This window comes from Patagioenas fasciata, chromosome 1, assembly GCF_037038585.1.
Source record: "Patagioenas fasciata isolate bPatFas1 chromosome 1, bPatFas1.hap1, whole genome shotgun sequence".
Lineage (NCBI taxonomy): Eukaryota > Metazoa > Chordata > Aves > Columbiformes > Columbidae > Patagioenas > Patagioenas fasciata.
Genome location: NC_092520.1, coordinates 70,034,510 through 70,048,379, shown reverse-complemented (window position 1 = coordinate 70,048,379; position 13,870 = coordinate 70,034,510). Strand labels below are relative to the sequence as shown.

General features: G+C 40.2%; 1 protein-coding gene across 20 annotated transcripts in view; it reads left to right on the top strand.

Moving 5' to 3' along the window:
- BBX (BBX high mobility group box domain containing) overlaps positions 1-13,870 on the top strand; it is a 153,659-nt gene that overhangs the window by 104,077 nt on the left and 35,712 nt on the right. For 18 of the 20 annotated variants that reach the window (XM_065829414.2, XM_071808514.1, XM_071808489.1 and 15 more), the window contains 4 exons: positions 5,474-5,554; positions 7,613-8,525; positions 9,406-9,544; positions 12,665-12,813. In XM_065829414.2, the coding sequence (XP_065685486.2) occupies positions 5,474-5,554; positions 7,613-8,525; positions 9,406-9,544; positions 12,665-12,813 (1,282 nt within the window). The remainder of the gene's footprint in view (positions 1-5,473; positions 5,555-7,612; positions 8,526-9,405; positions 9,545-12,664; positions 12,814-13,870) is intronic. The other 2 variants (XM_065829420.2, XM_065829411.2) reach the window with 1 other exon arrangement.

The window sequence follows — 13,870 nt, the reverse complement described above, 5'->3', positions numbered from 1 at the left end:
CAAAGAAAATGCTTCCTGAGATGGGAAGCAATAAAATTGCTAGTTTACCCATCTTAAAAACAAAATGAAGCCAAAACCCACAAACTATTCACTTTCAGCGGTTTTTCTGAAGTTTTTCCCTAGGTGTTTTAATTAAAGCAACAATCACATGCAGCATGCAACAAGGTGAAATTTTCTTTGCTAGTCCAGCAGGTTACTATAATTTAAGAAAAATGCATGCTTGAGAATTGTTTTGTCCGTCCTACATACTCACTTTGAGTGGGCTTGCAGGCAACCCTTTCTGTTTATGCTGAACAGAAGGGTTGAATCAAAAACTTTTGGTCAAAATGCCTTGAAATTGGGAGTGTGAGAGCTAGTCAGTATCTTCTCTGCCAGCCTTCCCTTAAGTAAAGCTGTAATCTTCCCAGGTAAAGCTATTATGTAAAACAGACAAATACATTTGCTGTTTGCCTATACACTGAAGTTATTAAATATCTGTGTTGAAGTGAAATGCCTATTCTAGGAGGGAAATGAAAAAGTGGTACCATTGCACGTGCTTCTTATGCAAACTAGTATGTAATATAGTAGCTAAAATGCTGACTGGCATTGTAATAAAATATAACAACTTGATCCTAGTGATCCCCCACTTAAACTTCTACATAAGAATGGCGTATTTATGGCTGTAGTACTGCAGGTTCTGATTATTGTAATTAAAACTGGAAGATGGTGTTAAGACAGGGAATGAGATCTGTAGTCTCTCCGAGAGCCATCCTCTTACTTCTGATGTTTTGGCAGCAACTTTGTCAGAATGAGTTCTAAGTTTGTCTCTTGCAGTTTGTTTTCTTGACTATGAGGAGATTTTTTTTTTTTTCCTGAAGTGAAATGTTGGCTTCCTCTCCTTCTATTAGTACTACAAGAATCCCACTTGCATTTTGTTAGGAGCACCTGTTCTATTGTCAATGAAATTTATCACTTTCTCCTCGCATTGTACATCAGGAGACAAGATATGCCTGTGTGTTCTCAGGTTATACTTCAGTGTGTGGGTGGTTTTCTGTCCCTTTTCTGCCATTCATATTGCACTGAAAAACATCATTAAGAGCTGAGAATTTATTACAGTAGAAAGATAGAAAGTTGAGGCCCTCTTCCTGCAAAGTACCGTGTACCAGATCACTGACTCCCCCGAGGTCCTGAGCAGGTTCACGGAGCTGTCTCAAAGCAAAACCAGGATTTTGAATTATTTTAGTTTAACATTAAAAATTATTACTAATGCACATTCACCATATTTTAAATAACTTTGCAGTAAAATGGATGCTCTGGATTGAAGGGGTGGTTGTAATGAATCTTCTTGACAACTGAAAAATAAGCTTTTCAAATAATCTAGCTCAAGAGAGAGACATTAAATATAAAGAGAAAGGCTAAGCTGATAATATTTGCATCTGAAGTTTATTGTTATGAGTGTGATGTTTGTGATGAGGCGGATGCCATGGAAACATAGGTGATCTTGCGCCTAATGTTAGGGCTTTTCAGGGTGCTGGTGCTGGTACACCAACACCTGTTTAGAAAGCTGGATGAAGGTAAGGCTTTATTTCTTTATTCTAACTAATGAAAGTGAAACAAGCAGTGCCTGTGAGGACAAATGGTCTGCTTCTGTATATAACCAAATGGGAAATATTGCTCAGGCTTTCTGGGAAAATTTTATTTAACCTTGATCACCACAGTTCCTGTTTTTAAGCAACTGCTATGTCTTGTTCAGTTAGTCATATAAAACACACATGGCATGATAGAATATTAGCTGTGGACAATACAAGCATAGAAGAGAATCTGTGAGCCTTATCTAAGGAAGAAATTCTGTATTTACTTGCATCCTGGTGAATTCTAAGTGCCTGTTAACTGCTTCCTGGATGGGAATGCCTATATGAAGTGGGGCCTTCTGCCAGGAAGATGCAAAAAAAGCTGATTTGACTAACCTTAAATTTTTTGTTCTTTTTCTCCCTTCCTTTCTGTCTTTCATGTGTGCTACTGGTATATTTTTCTCCTCAGCTGATTTAAAACCTAGATCTCATCAAATACTTTGCAGTTGTCAAGTCCTGAGCCAGTAAAGCACTGTGGGAAGTCGGGACTCTTCCAGTTGGCAGAAATTAAGTTATAACCATTAGCGCCACAGTGGGAAGATGTGTGTATCTGTCCTTTCCCTCAAAAGCATAAGTTGTGTAAGGTTTGCTCTGGTATCAAATTTAGTATTTCCAGAAGCAGAAAGTAGTAAATAATGGAATAGCGAGAGAATTAGGCAGTGGCAGTGGCCCCAGAGACCTAGCTTTTCTTTATACACTCATTAACGTGCATAGTTTCTTGGAGGCTGCACAGGAAGTTACACCTTGAAAAAAATTAGCCTTATAACTGTAATAAAAACAATGCTCAGGACAACAGCAAAAGACAAGAGACAACGACATTCTTCTTAATGAGGAGCTGGATACCAGGATTCAAAAAGTAAAGCTTTGGTTGTAGGACTGGAAGGTACATTGCTGACTTGAGGACCAAGAATAAGAAGAGGAAAGTAGATGTTGAGATCATCAGGAATCTGTATGAAGAGTTGGAGGTTGAAGCGGTGTATTAAGTTCTGAAATGGGCAACTGTCAGCCCTAATCAAGAGTACCAGGTCAAGTTTCCCAATAGTGGTAGAAATTCTCTTAAATATAACCTTATAGAGGTCTTCTCTTTGATATACAGGAATCACTCAAAAGCCTTTGACACTTGGCGTGCAAATACTATTCTTCTTGATGATTGAAAGATGAAAACACACGCTGTATTCCAGGCAAATAAGGGAGTATGCTAGCACCTTCTGCATACACTTTTTTTTTTTTTTCCCCCTCAAAATCATGTCATGTTTCAGTGAGGAAAATGATTCTCTGGATTCCATCTAGTGGCATCCAGCCATGTTTTCTTGCTGGGTGAGGTTAATCCCTCTCAGGGGAAAAAAAGATAGAGATTGGATGCACTGGAATGAAAGTATTTCACGTCCTGTTCTATGGATAGTGATGCTACTATCTGACTTCATCGGAACTTTTCTGCTGAGTGGAGAAAAACCTGCCTTACCCTACAGGCAGTCCCTGGCCATAGTAGTTTGTGTGTATGTGCTACATTGTTAGTAGTACCTATATGCAGTATCTATAGTTGAAGATGTCCCTGCTCACTGCAGGGGTGTTGGACTAGATGACCTTAGAAGAAGGTCCCTTCCAACCCAAAATATTCTGTGATTCTGTGCAAGGACACCTAACTATGACCAGTGATCCATAAGGGCATTTGTGTATTGCAGCTCTAAAGTGACAGAAAGGCTGGTAACATTTAGTCAGGGACACCAGAAGTTTTTGAATGTCCTCGTACAGGACAGCAGCCAGCTTATAGTCATGCTGGTCTGGAGGAAGGCTGTTGCTGAATGCAGCCTGACTGTGAAGCCCTAATTTGGGGGAAGGACAGGTGCTTGTCCACAGGAGCGCAGAGTTTGTACTGCAGTTGGCAGAAAAAAATGAAGCTAAGCCTGGCAGGGTGACATTTGCCTGTTGGACAGTTTTCCATGATCTCTAGTGATTGCTCAGATGGATTCCTACAAGCCTAATTTAATATACAAAATGAATGTTAAAGTCTCTGTTTCATATTGAGAAAAGCATGGCAGTTGTGCTGAGCACATCCTCGTCTCTGCCTCTTGTAGGACATTAGTGCTATTGAGTGGTTTGGGTTTTTTTTCCCTTTTTTGGAGATCTCTGTAATGTTGGATTGTAATTGGATAAATAAAATGTGAGAGATTCAATTGAGGTTCTTAGCAGTTCAGGACCTGCTTTGGAGCATCCTGAATGGATTGTGTCCATTGTTACCTCAAGGGTGTCTTAGGCTTGCAGATTCATTTGGCAGGGAGCTGTGCCATGCCGCTGTGACTCCACACTGCAGATGCTGTGGACTGGAGGGGACTGGGCGGCTGTTTCCGAGCTGCTGGCGTGGCAGGGGTCTGATGCATGGGAGCCTGTCTGCTTCCAGCACAACACGCTGCTCTTCTCCTCCTTCATCTCTCTGCTGTGTGGATTAACCAATTTTATCATCTCTTCCCACCCCCACCGCATTCCCTATGCCTTCCTTGTTGGTATTTCACAGATGGTGATAAAATGCAGAAGTGGGTTATATTATTTTCTAAAATATTCTGAGAATTTCTAAGTTTCTAAAAACGTTCAGAGCAGCCTCTGTGCAGCCTGAAGCCTGGGAGGCTGATGCTGATCAGCTTGCTGAGCCTCTTGCTGGGCCTAAATGCATGTTTTTTTGTCTTTAGCCATGGGTGGGGAGGCATGAGAATAAAAGGGGCGGGGGGGCACCTGTCACCTCCAGAAGGCGAGGAGGCCACTTCTGCTGTGGAGAGCTAACAGCTCTAACAAGGCTTGGCCACAAGTGGCATTTAGAGACTTGAACTGTAATGGTCAGAGCTTGGGAGATGCTGTGAGGAGTTGCAGCTTCCAGGACACGTAGAGATAGCACTGTGAACCCCTTTTTTGTTTATTTCCTTTATGGCAATGATGGGTTGATTTCTGTAAAATCGAGTTTTTGGGCCCATGTTGGTTGAGAGCAATGAAAACTGAGTTTGAGGGGATAGGAGGAGCTAAAAGTTTGTGAACACTTTAGGTGCCCAGTCTATAGACCTCCACCTCTTTCTAAGGAAGCAAGTATAAGAAACATACAAGCCTGATCAGACATTATAGGATACGTCCTTAAAAATAGCTTAAAAATAAAACGTTTTCTTCTTCATACTAATGGGCAACCCTGAGACTGATATTAATTTGTTTAGAAAAAGATAGTTTCTTTGCAGCAAGCTCAAAACTGATACAAAACACTCTAAAGTATTGAAGAGGATCCCAGCCTCATACAGGAAAAATGTTCTGGAGAATAATCATCTACCTGCTTGCCAGACAGCCTCCCCTACTCTGAGGAGCAATAAAGGTTATCAAAGGCTCCTACTTTGCTTTGGTTTCATAGCATCTCTTTTATATGAATCCTGTAGGACACCAACAGGTGGTGCCATAGCCTGACAGGAGTAACCTTCTTAAGCTGGTATAATGAAGTTATGCTGCTATCAAATGTCTAACTTAAGCCTTCAAAAACACCGTCAGCACTGGGTTGCATGCTGGTGTAGGCTGGTGCTAAGCGGCTGGAGTCTGTTCATGTGTGAGAAAGCATGGGCTTCAGTTCATCCTACTCTTCAAAAGGAATCCTGACAAGAAGATCCCCAAGTCTGCAAATATCTTTTATTGTCCAGTGGTATTATCCACTGGAGCAATCGTGGAACATGGTGTTACTTACAACAGCATGCACAGGTCTGCACTTCTTTTTTAAAATATAATCTTATGAATGAATTTTGGGAGAGGGAAGAAACAATCTGTTCAAAAGTTGTGTGATAAACATAAAAGAATTGTGCTGGTATAAGAATATTTTTCTTTTTTCTCTGTTTTTTCTTTAGATTTCTTCAAGTACATCACATTCAGGTTCTTCTGATTTAACAAAACAGTGTGGAACATCAGCATTATTTCAGCTGGCAGAGGTAATATTAAAACACTGGTGACTAATTACCACAGGTGCAGTGGGGCGGAGAAGTTAATGATGTTGATTGCTGAAGTCTGGAAGGCAGAACAGTGCTACAGTTATAATTACACTGTTGCTTATAGAAGCATAAATTATGGCTTGGGTGCCACAAATCAAGATTTGCCCAGACTAGCCATCAGCTTGGAGGTTTCTAAGAGTCTGTGCTGCAGTTGAGAAGAAGTACCAGTCCCTGATGGCAAAGGGACTTTCCAATCAGCATTGAAATAGTTTCGGTTCCTTGTTCTAGCGTTTGGGGATTTGACTGGTTTGGCTGGAGATGCAAGGGGTTGATATAGAGGGCTGGATTAGTCTGTTACTCAGGTTAGGGCATTGCCATTACAAATTTCTTTTTAAAGTTATTAGTTGCTTTCATTTATTTTTGCTTTTCATCCGTAGTGTTTTTTGAAGTGAGGAATAAACAGGTCAATAACTTCTATAGAAACTCTGCTATGATACTCTCAGTAGATCCTCCTTCTGGGAACCGTTAAAATGAATGGACTCTTACTGAAATGTTGTGTTTCATTTGTTTCTAAGCTGCTTTTTTTTTTTTTTTTTTTTTAAAGGCACTTTTCCAGTCTTAAAGCTGTGAATTGCAAGTTCATTTAGAGCTCACAAAACAGAAGTCACTTTTTTTTGTAGCCATATCCATAGCCCTCTGTGCTATTGGCTACTGTAGAAGAAGCAACAGCATAAAGAACAAATCCATTAGCAAGGAGTGTGTGTGTGTGTGTTGAAGTGATGAAATACTGCTGTCCAATGAGTTGCATTTTAAAAACTGGTCTTTAGCTTTTGAAAATGATAGGCTGTGTTTACATTGCAGTACAGGAAAAAGAGTCACAGAAGTACCTTGGTACTGAAAATCCATCTCAGCATAGGTGTGAGGTTCTCCTCTGCACAATTTAAGCTGCTTCCTAATAGCCACTGCGCTGCCAGAGTGATGATGTTTCCAGTGCTCAACCGAGCTCTTGATCTACCCCATGCAGCGTGAATATTGGAAACTTACTGCAAAGTATTCTTTTGTTGGTATTATGCTCATATATATTTTGGTGTGTTATTTTTAGTCTGCAAGGAAAAAATACCTTGCTGATTTGAGAAATCTAAAAAAAAAAGGCATTAATAGCATTGGGAATTCAGCTTGGGGGCTTTGAGAGGGAGAGTAAGAAGAAGCAAGCATGTCTTCCCTAGGGCAGCTGCTTGATGCTTTGAAAGACTACCCTCTGTAGCAGTGTCAGCAGAGCTTACAGGTGATCCAAAACCAAGAGAATCTCCCAAGTCAGTGCTGCAGGAATATGGCAATTTTAGGGCCCATTTACAGCACTTCTTTTGAATATTGCTGTTCCTCAGACAGTGTGTGAGGGGTTTGGTTTCCATTAATGTTATCTCCAGGAGGAGATAACCATGGCAACCACTGCTGCTTTTCAGTTCTTTGCAAAATAAGTCTGTGACACGAGAAGAAAGATTTGGAAGGCTTTTTACTACCTTCCAAATCATTTTGCACATTCAGGTAAAAGAAAATCTTAATTGCTGAATTTCAATTAACATCTTTTCCCCTTTCTCATTCAGAGCCTTTTGGAAGACAGAGGAAAGAATTGTATATAGGGGACAATTGGGAGTTGAAGGGGGTGCAGTTGTGAGACTTTAAGTAACTTGTGTGTGGCAATAGAGACGCTGTATTGTTCCATTGCATTTAGGGTGTTCTGAAAAATCAACCTAGCAGTGGGTTCCCAGGTTATATAAAAGGCTCTTAAAGGATCATGGAAACACTACTGAGATCACTTGGAGCTTTTTTCTATTAGAGCAGTAGAACCCACCAGCCTTCCTCTAGCACATAGCCATTGTCATGTCACATTAGTTTTGGTAGGGCTTCATCATGCTTCTCAGTGTTGACCTTCAGCATAATTTGGTTACCTGAGCTAAGATGCTAGAGGGCTTCCCTGTGTAATGCTCCTGTTAACGTAGGTAAGTAATGTTATCAGTTGGTGTTTGTTTCATGGGACTATTTTTAAACTCGTTTTAGATGTGCCTTGCTTCAGAAGGAGTGAAAGTGAAAGAACCTGGGAAAACAAAAGTGGAAGCACCACAAGATGTGGGAGAAGAAGCTCCAGAGGAAATGGAAGTAGAAGAACTGGAGAAAAGAATAATAAAAGACTCCTGTAAAGGACAAGTAGAACAATCAGAGAAAATGCAAAACTGGGATGAGACAAAAGCTGAGGAATCAGAACCTACAAAATGCAGAGATTTTACTAGTCTTGCAATGGGGAACAGTCCTTTTGAGAGAAATGATAGCACAAAGGATCACATGTGCTGTTCTCCAGAGCTTTCAATGGGTGACATGAATATCCTCGGGCTAAAGCCAGAAAAGATAAAGAAGAAAAAGAAAAAAAATAAGTTGGACCGGCACACAAATGAAAAATCCACCCCCAAGAAGCCTTGTAAAAAGAGGCAGTCCTCGGAGTCGGACATTGAAAGCGTAATGTATACAATTGAAGCTGTTGCAAAAGGGGACTGGGGTGCCGAGAGACTCTTGGAAACTCCTCGCAAAAAAACCCGCCCTGTCTCAAATGTGAAGGGAAGCGTGTTGGATACAAAATCACCAAAGAAAAAAGTGAAATCGAAAGAGAAGAAAACATCGAAGGAGAAACCCGCAGAGACCACCAAAGAATCAAAGCCTCCTGATTTCCTTAGTATTGCAGCCAGCAAGGAAGTACCGTGTGAGGCTTCTGATAACATTAAAGTGGAACCACTGACCCCAACAGAGGAGGTGGTACCCCAAAGCTTACCAGAACAGGTCAAAACTGAGGACAGTGACTGTGTTAAAAAGATAGAAACCTGTGGCTCCAGGAAATCGGAGAGATCTTGCAAAGGTGCTCTTTATAAAACTCTGGTGTCAGAGGGCATGCTCACGTCTCTGCGCGCTAACGTGGACAGAGGTGGGTGGCTCTGAGTGTTTCATTTACAACATGAACCACAGAAGCCTTCCTGGAGTGGGAGGAAAAGCAAAAGTCTGTGTTTAAGCAGGAGCTTGTGATGGGAAAGCTGTATCTGGTCACCCAAGATGCTGGGAGCGGTTGGAAAGGATGGGCTTCATGTCCAGGGCAGATCTTTTGGAGTCCTGCCATCTGTGTTCCTACTTACCTCACAAACGCTTAACCTCTCCCTCTTTGTCTCTCATGATCCGAGATTTAGCTTTTTGACCAAAGGCCTTGTTGGTTAATTTGTCAGCCTGCTGATAGATACATGCAGGACTTGTGTTACCCTGAACAATTAACTTGTTTCTGTTATAAGCAACTCTAGTGGTTGTGAGCATAGTTCTCAGTCCCTACGAGAGGCAAATGTGTTGTGCTTTTGCTTTGGCTGTTAGGTTTGCTGTAGGTGGTGAGCGAGAACCTTTTACCCCGTGGAAGGGTAAATATGACATCATTTCTGGAAGCTTTCAGTGACATGTCTTGAAATATATTTTTCCAGTTAGTAGATTTACGTGTGTAATTAGATCAGGCAGAAAAGAAAAAGAAGTTTGTAATTTAGGGAAGTTATTTCTTTAAATCTACTCATCTCTTTCTCTTCCTTTATACCTCGAAAGATCCTGATTTCATAGATAGTATGAAAGAAGTTGGGGCTGGGGGAAAGGAAGTATTTGCTGATATCATCATTATCCAGGTTACAATAAATTAAAAAATGTTTTGTAATGACCTCAAGAAGGTGAAGCATCACAGGTTGCAGTACTGAACAAGTACACAAGTTCCTTCTGAGCCCAGTTTGTTTAGGCACATTTTTCTAAATATGAGAAACAATTTTCTGCCTTCATCCCAGGAAAAAGAAGCTCAGGAAAAGGCAACTCCTCAGATCATGAAGGATGCTGGAATGAAGAAAACTGGGCTTTTTCCCAAAGTGGGACAAGTGGGAACAAAAAACTGAAAAGGACTAAGCCAAAGGAAGAGTTTGGTTTTGGGTAAGTTGCAGCTTAACACTGTTCAAAGTTTTAGCTAGATCAGCCTGGTAACTTAAGAGTGAGTCCTCCTCATTGCACCTAAATTAACTACATTCAACACCCAAATAATCAAAATTACACAGGATTCCTGAAAATTGCAAACCCCACTGGGCTTAGTCATGCTCTAGAAGATACCTGTTGTTTATATACCAATGCAATTCCTTTGAGATATTTCCTGCTTTACACTACTGTAAACAAATACATTATTTACTCACTTCTGAAAAAAACATGCAATATTTACTGACTTGAGAGGTGGTGAAGAGGGTTACTTACATTTTTAGAGCATTTTGCAAGAAGTATTTAGAGTTCTGTGTAAGTGTTCAATCATCATAAACGTAATTAGACTAGAAAGAATAGATCTCTTTACCTGCTTGGAGAGATTGCTTACAGAGGAAGAGTAAAGAATGTTCTAAGATTGGCGAATAATTACAATAAAGATATCATTTTTCTGTTGTAGAGACAAGATGCTTAAACTGTTCATGTATAGTATGAGGAAATTAAATAGAAGAATAATGATTACAAACTCATGAAAATTTAGCAAGGCCACACAGAATTACTTTTCTAGTATATGAGTAACAATTTTTATCAGAGCTTTACAGATTTATTTAACTGCAGGCATAATTGTTAAGTCTACTCAGCCATTCATACTCATTTGCAAATTCCTGAAGACTTCCAATTAACTGAATTCAGAGGCTGAAAATGAATAAAAAGGAGTAGATTTTCCACATTTCGTATTTTAAATTGTAAAGTGGTTTTTTGTGTGGTGGCCTTTTTATATAACGTAGTCTATGTGAAATTTAGCTGCAGCTCAGTTTACAGCAACGATATTAAATTGATTAAAATCTCCAAGTATTGTTTGCTTGGAATGGTTAAAAAAAGTGGAACACTTTTGTATTTTTAGTGCATTGTATATAAGTTCTGTAAGTATTTTTTAAAATTTAAATTGAAAGATGGAAAACTTTTTTGCACCTAATGGTGCCAAAAAAAACAAAAAAAATACTTACAAATTATTTATTCCAAGTAGCTAGGAGAACTGTGTAAATAATTAATTTGACAAATACTGTTCTACTATCATTGTCTGGCTGAATGGGGAAAATACGTATTTGCCAATCTTGCTTCTCAATTCAGTTGTGCCATTAACTAATACTATTTAGTGAGCTCTGTAAAGGCAGAATCGTTAATGTGGAGTGTAAATCCTGGAGAAAGTCTCCGTTACCCTGTCCACTGCACTACCTGATCTTCTGGCTACTTGAAGACCTGGTTTTACCTGTGCCTACTCCTCTCTTAACACTTGTCTGCTCCCTTCAGCATCACCTTTCAGCCTCGTTCTGTGTGTGTAGCAGGGAGGGTCCTTGCCCCTTTGGAATTACACCTTTCTCCCCATGTCCTCTGACCTCCTCCATCACCAGTCACCCACATGTCCCCTGCAGTCCCTGTCAGGTGGACTTTGTCCGCATGCAGCCTGCTCCTGGCAGAGCTAAGGCCCAACGGCATGAAGACCTGTCTAACCAGGCTTATGAGATGCTCTGAAAATTCATAATGCTGTGATTTTTATTTTGTTTTTGAATAATTAATTGGTGACATAGCGATAGGAACAGTCTCCGCTGCCTCCATGTCACACAAACTATAAATTAGCGGCCAAGATGGCAGCTCAGCTTCTTTCAGGGTTGGGCCTTCCTAATTAGAGCGTCAGCCCTTTGTGTGCCCTTGGGGCAGGAGACGAGGCAGGTTGCAACAAGAGGAGCTGGGGCAGAGGAATGGAAATACATGACAGCTGTCCAAGCAGAAAATCAGCTTGCTTTGTGCTTGTCAGGGAACATCCATGTGGAAGAGAGAGGTAGCAGTACAGAGCACCACTCATGTCAGATGTCTTTGTGATTTAAAAACAAAACATGCACACACACAAAAAAAACCCAACCAAACAAAGAAGCCCCACCATGCACGCGGTCTGCCAAGAACCAAGGCTATATTTTAAGATAGAAGATTGCTTACTGAAAGAAGTAATGATTACAAACATAAAATGAAGTATCACTCTGTGTACCAAAGCTTTCAGAATGCAATTTGTTTGAAGTGCTGCTTCAGAGAGCAAAATGCCATGGTTCTTGTGATGCTTCCAAGCGTGCAGTGGGTAAGGACCATCCTGCCAACATTGATGCCAACTTTCGTCAAGTTCCAGTTTTCCATAGCAAACAGAATTTAAAAAGAGTAGAAAATGTCATTGTTCCGATGTCATTGAAGGTGCCTGTACACTGCCTTTTATTAAAATACAATTCCTTTCTTTGCTCCTTTCCGGCTGCAGAAATTTGATGGAACAGAGTGCTTAGCAATCCAACGTAGCCATTACAGCAACAAATGCCATGCTGTACCAGCCTGTTCAAGTGGTTTGTTTTCAGCTGGTTATTAGGAACAACAATACCATGTCTTTGGATTTCTTGAGTTGTAGGTAGTGTGGTTAGTCATTCAGGTTGGGCTGAAGTATGAGGGATGTTCGGTTTCATGAAGGCATGAGCTAGTTGCATTTTTCATCTTGCAACAAATAGCATATGAGTGGAGAAGATATAATCCCCCAGACCAAATACGAAGCCCACTCCCACCGCAAAGCATCACGTTTTAGAATATCCCCAGAAGACTGAATAGTTTGACATTTTTCTTCTGGTTTGAATTGTTGTTTTCATTCTGATGTAAGGACCTTTATGCGAAGTTACTTTATTGGTTTATTGTCTTTTTCCATTCCCCTCACAGAACAGACAAATCTCCTGTACAAATCTGTGCAGCAAACAGAGCTAAATGTCACCAATGTGACATTGATTTATTTTTTTCTAGTTTTAACATATGCAACTAGTGTAGTCAGTTTGCACTGAGTTACAAATGCAGAAGCTGGAGTGTACATTCTGATCCCAGAGTTGGATTAACATATACTAGTTTGATGTGTACAGTGTGTGTGTGCGCTCCACCCCCAGCCCCCTCCCCCCCCCGCCATGTAAACGGGTATGTATATATGCACGCATGCTCCTAAACAATATATTTTTTTCTACAGAAACAGAGTTACATTTAATTTGATTGGTTTTGTTTCCCCTTTAGCTTAGCAAAATTGGAAGAAGAATTTGAAAAGAAATTCAACAGCCTTCCTCAATACAGTCCTATTACCTTTGACAGGAAAAATTCAGCTGTGCCACGGAAGAAGAGAAAGGTTGGAAGCGGGTCATCTGAACAACCAAAATACAACAAAGGTAAATTACCATGTGCAATACATTCTTAAGCAACAGCAATGCTACAACAAGTTCAGGAATTTGTGTTCTTTACAGTTATATGTGAAAAGTGTGAAATCAAAGAAAACATTTTTCTAGCACTGCAATTAGTTGGTTCTCACCTGGGTTAGTTTTTAGGCTGTGCTCTTGACTCCTGATATTCATGCCGAGTAGAATTGGTTAGTGTTTGTACACAAAATGTGTTCCTCATAGCAATCATATTTATCAAAAACATGAATATTTGTGAGGTAAGTGAATTAGAGAAGTTTTCCCAGTAGAAATGAGGAAAAAATGGCAGATCATCGAAAGGTTACGTTTTGACATCTTTCAAAAGGTAATTTTGGGCCAGTTTGCATTTCACTGTAACCTTAGACTCTATAAATTAAAACATAAGATACCAGAGATGTCTGAATTAAAAATCTGGGTATTGTTTCATCAAGATTTTCATTCTCTGTTGTAAGTTTGGAGCAGAAATATCCCGACATGATAAAAAAGGGTCAGGGAACAGGAAAACCAATTCTGTACCCAGCTCCTTTGCTGAGGCTCTTGGAGGGAGAAACTCTCAACACATTTGGCTGCTTTATATACAGACAACCCGTGACACAGATATCGTAGAGAAGTGAGAATATGGTAGGGAAAACTAGTGTTAGACTGTGACAGGAACACTGATGCATACATACAGTACAGAAGCATCACAAAATGAAGGAATGATGTGACAGTAATTTTACAAGACAAAAGGAGGCTCAAAAGAATCCTCATTATGCACAGTTCACAATGTGAAGCTGTTTTCCTTTTCTGCTGCTATGGTAGTTCCACTGACTGATAGCTGTATTAGATCTGAAAACCTATTTTAGCCAGGTGACCCTGGATTAGATCTATGCATTTTGAATGCTGCACAAATAATCACATTACAGTCTGCAGGATTGAGCAGCTGTTCTTTCCTAGTGCATGCCAATTTTGGTATTGATTTTTGTCTTTATATAATTAGATGTGGAACAGTCACTTTTGCAAAATTAGACTCATGCTAATACCGAGTGAG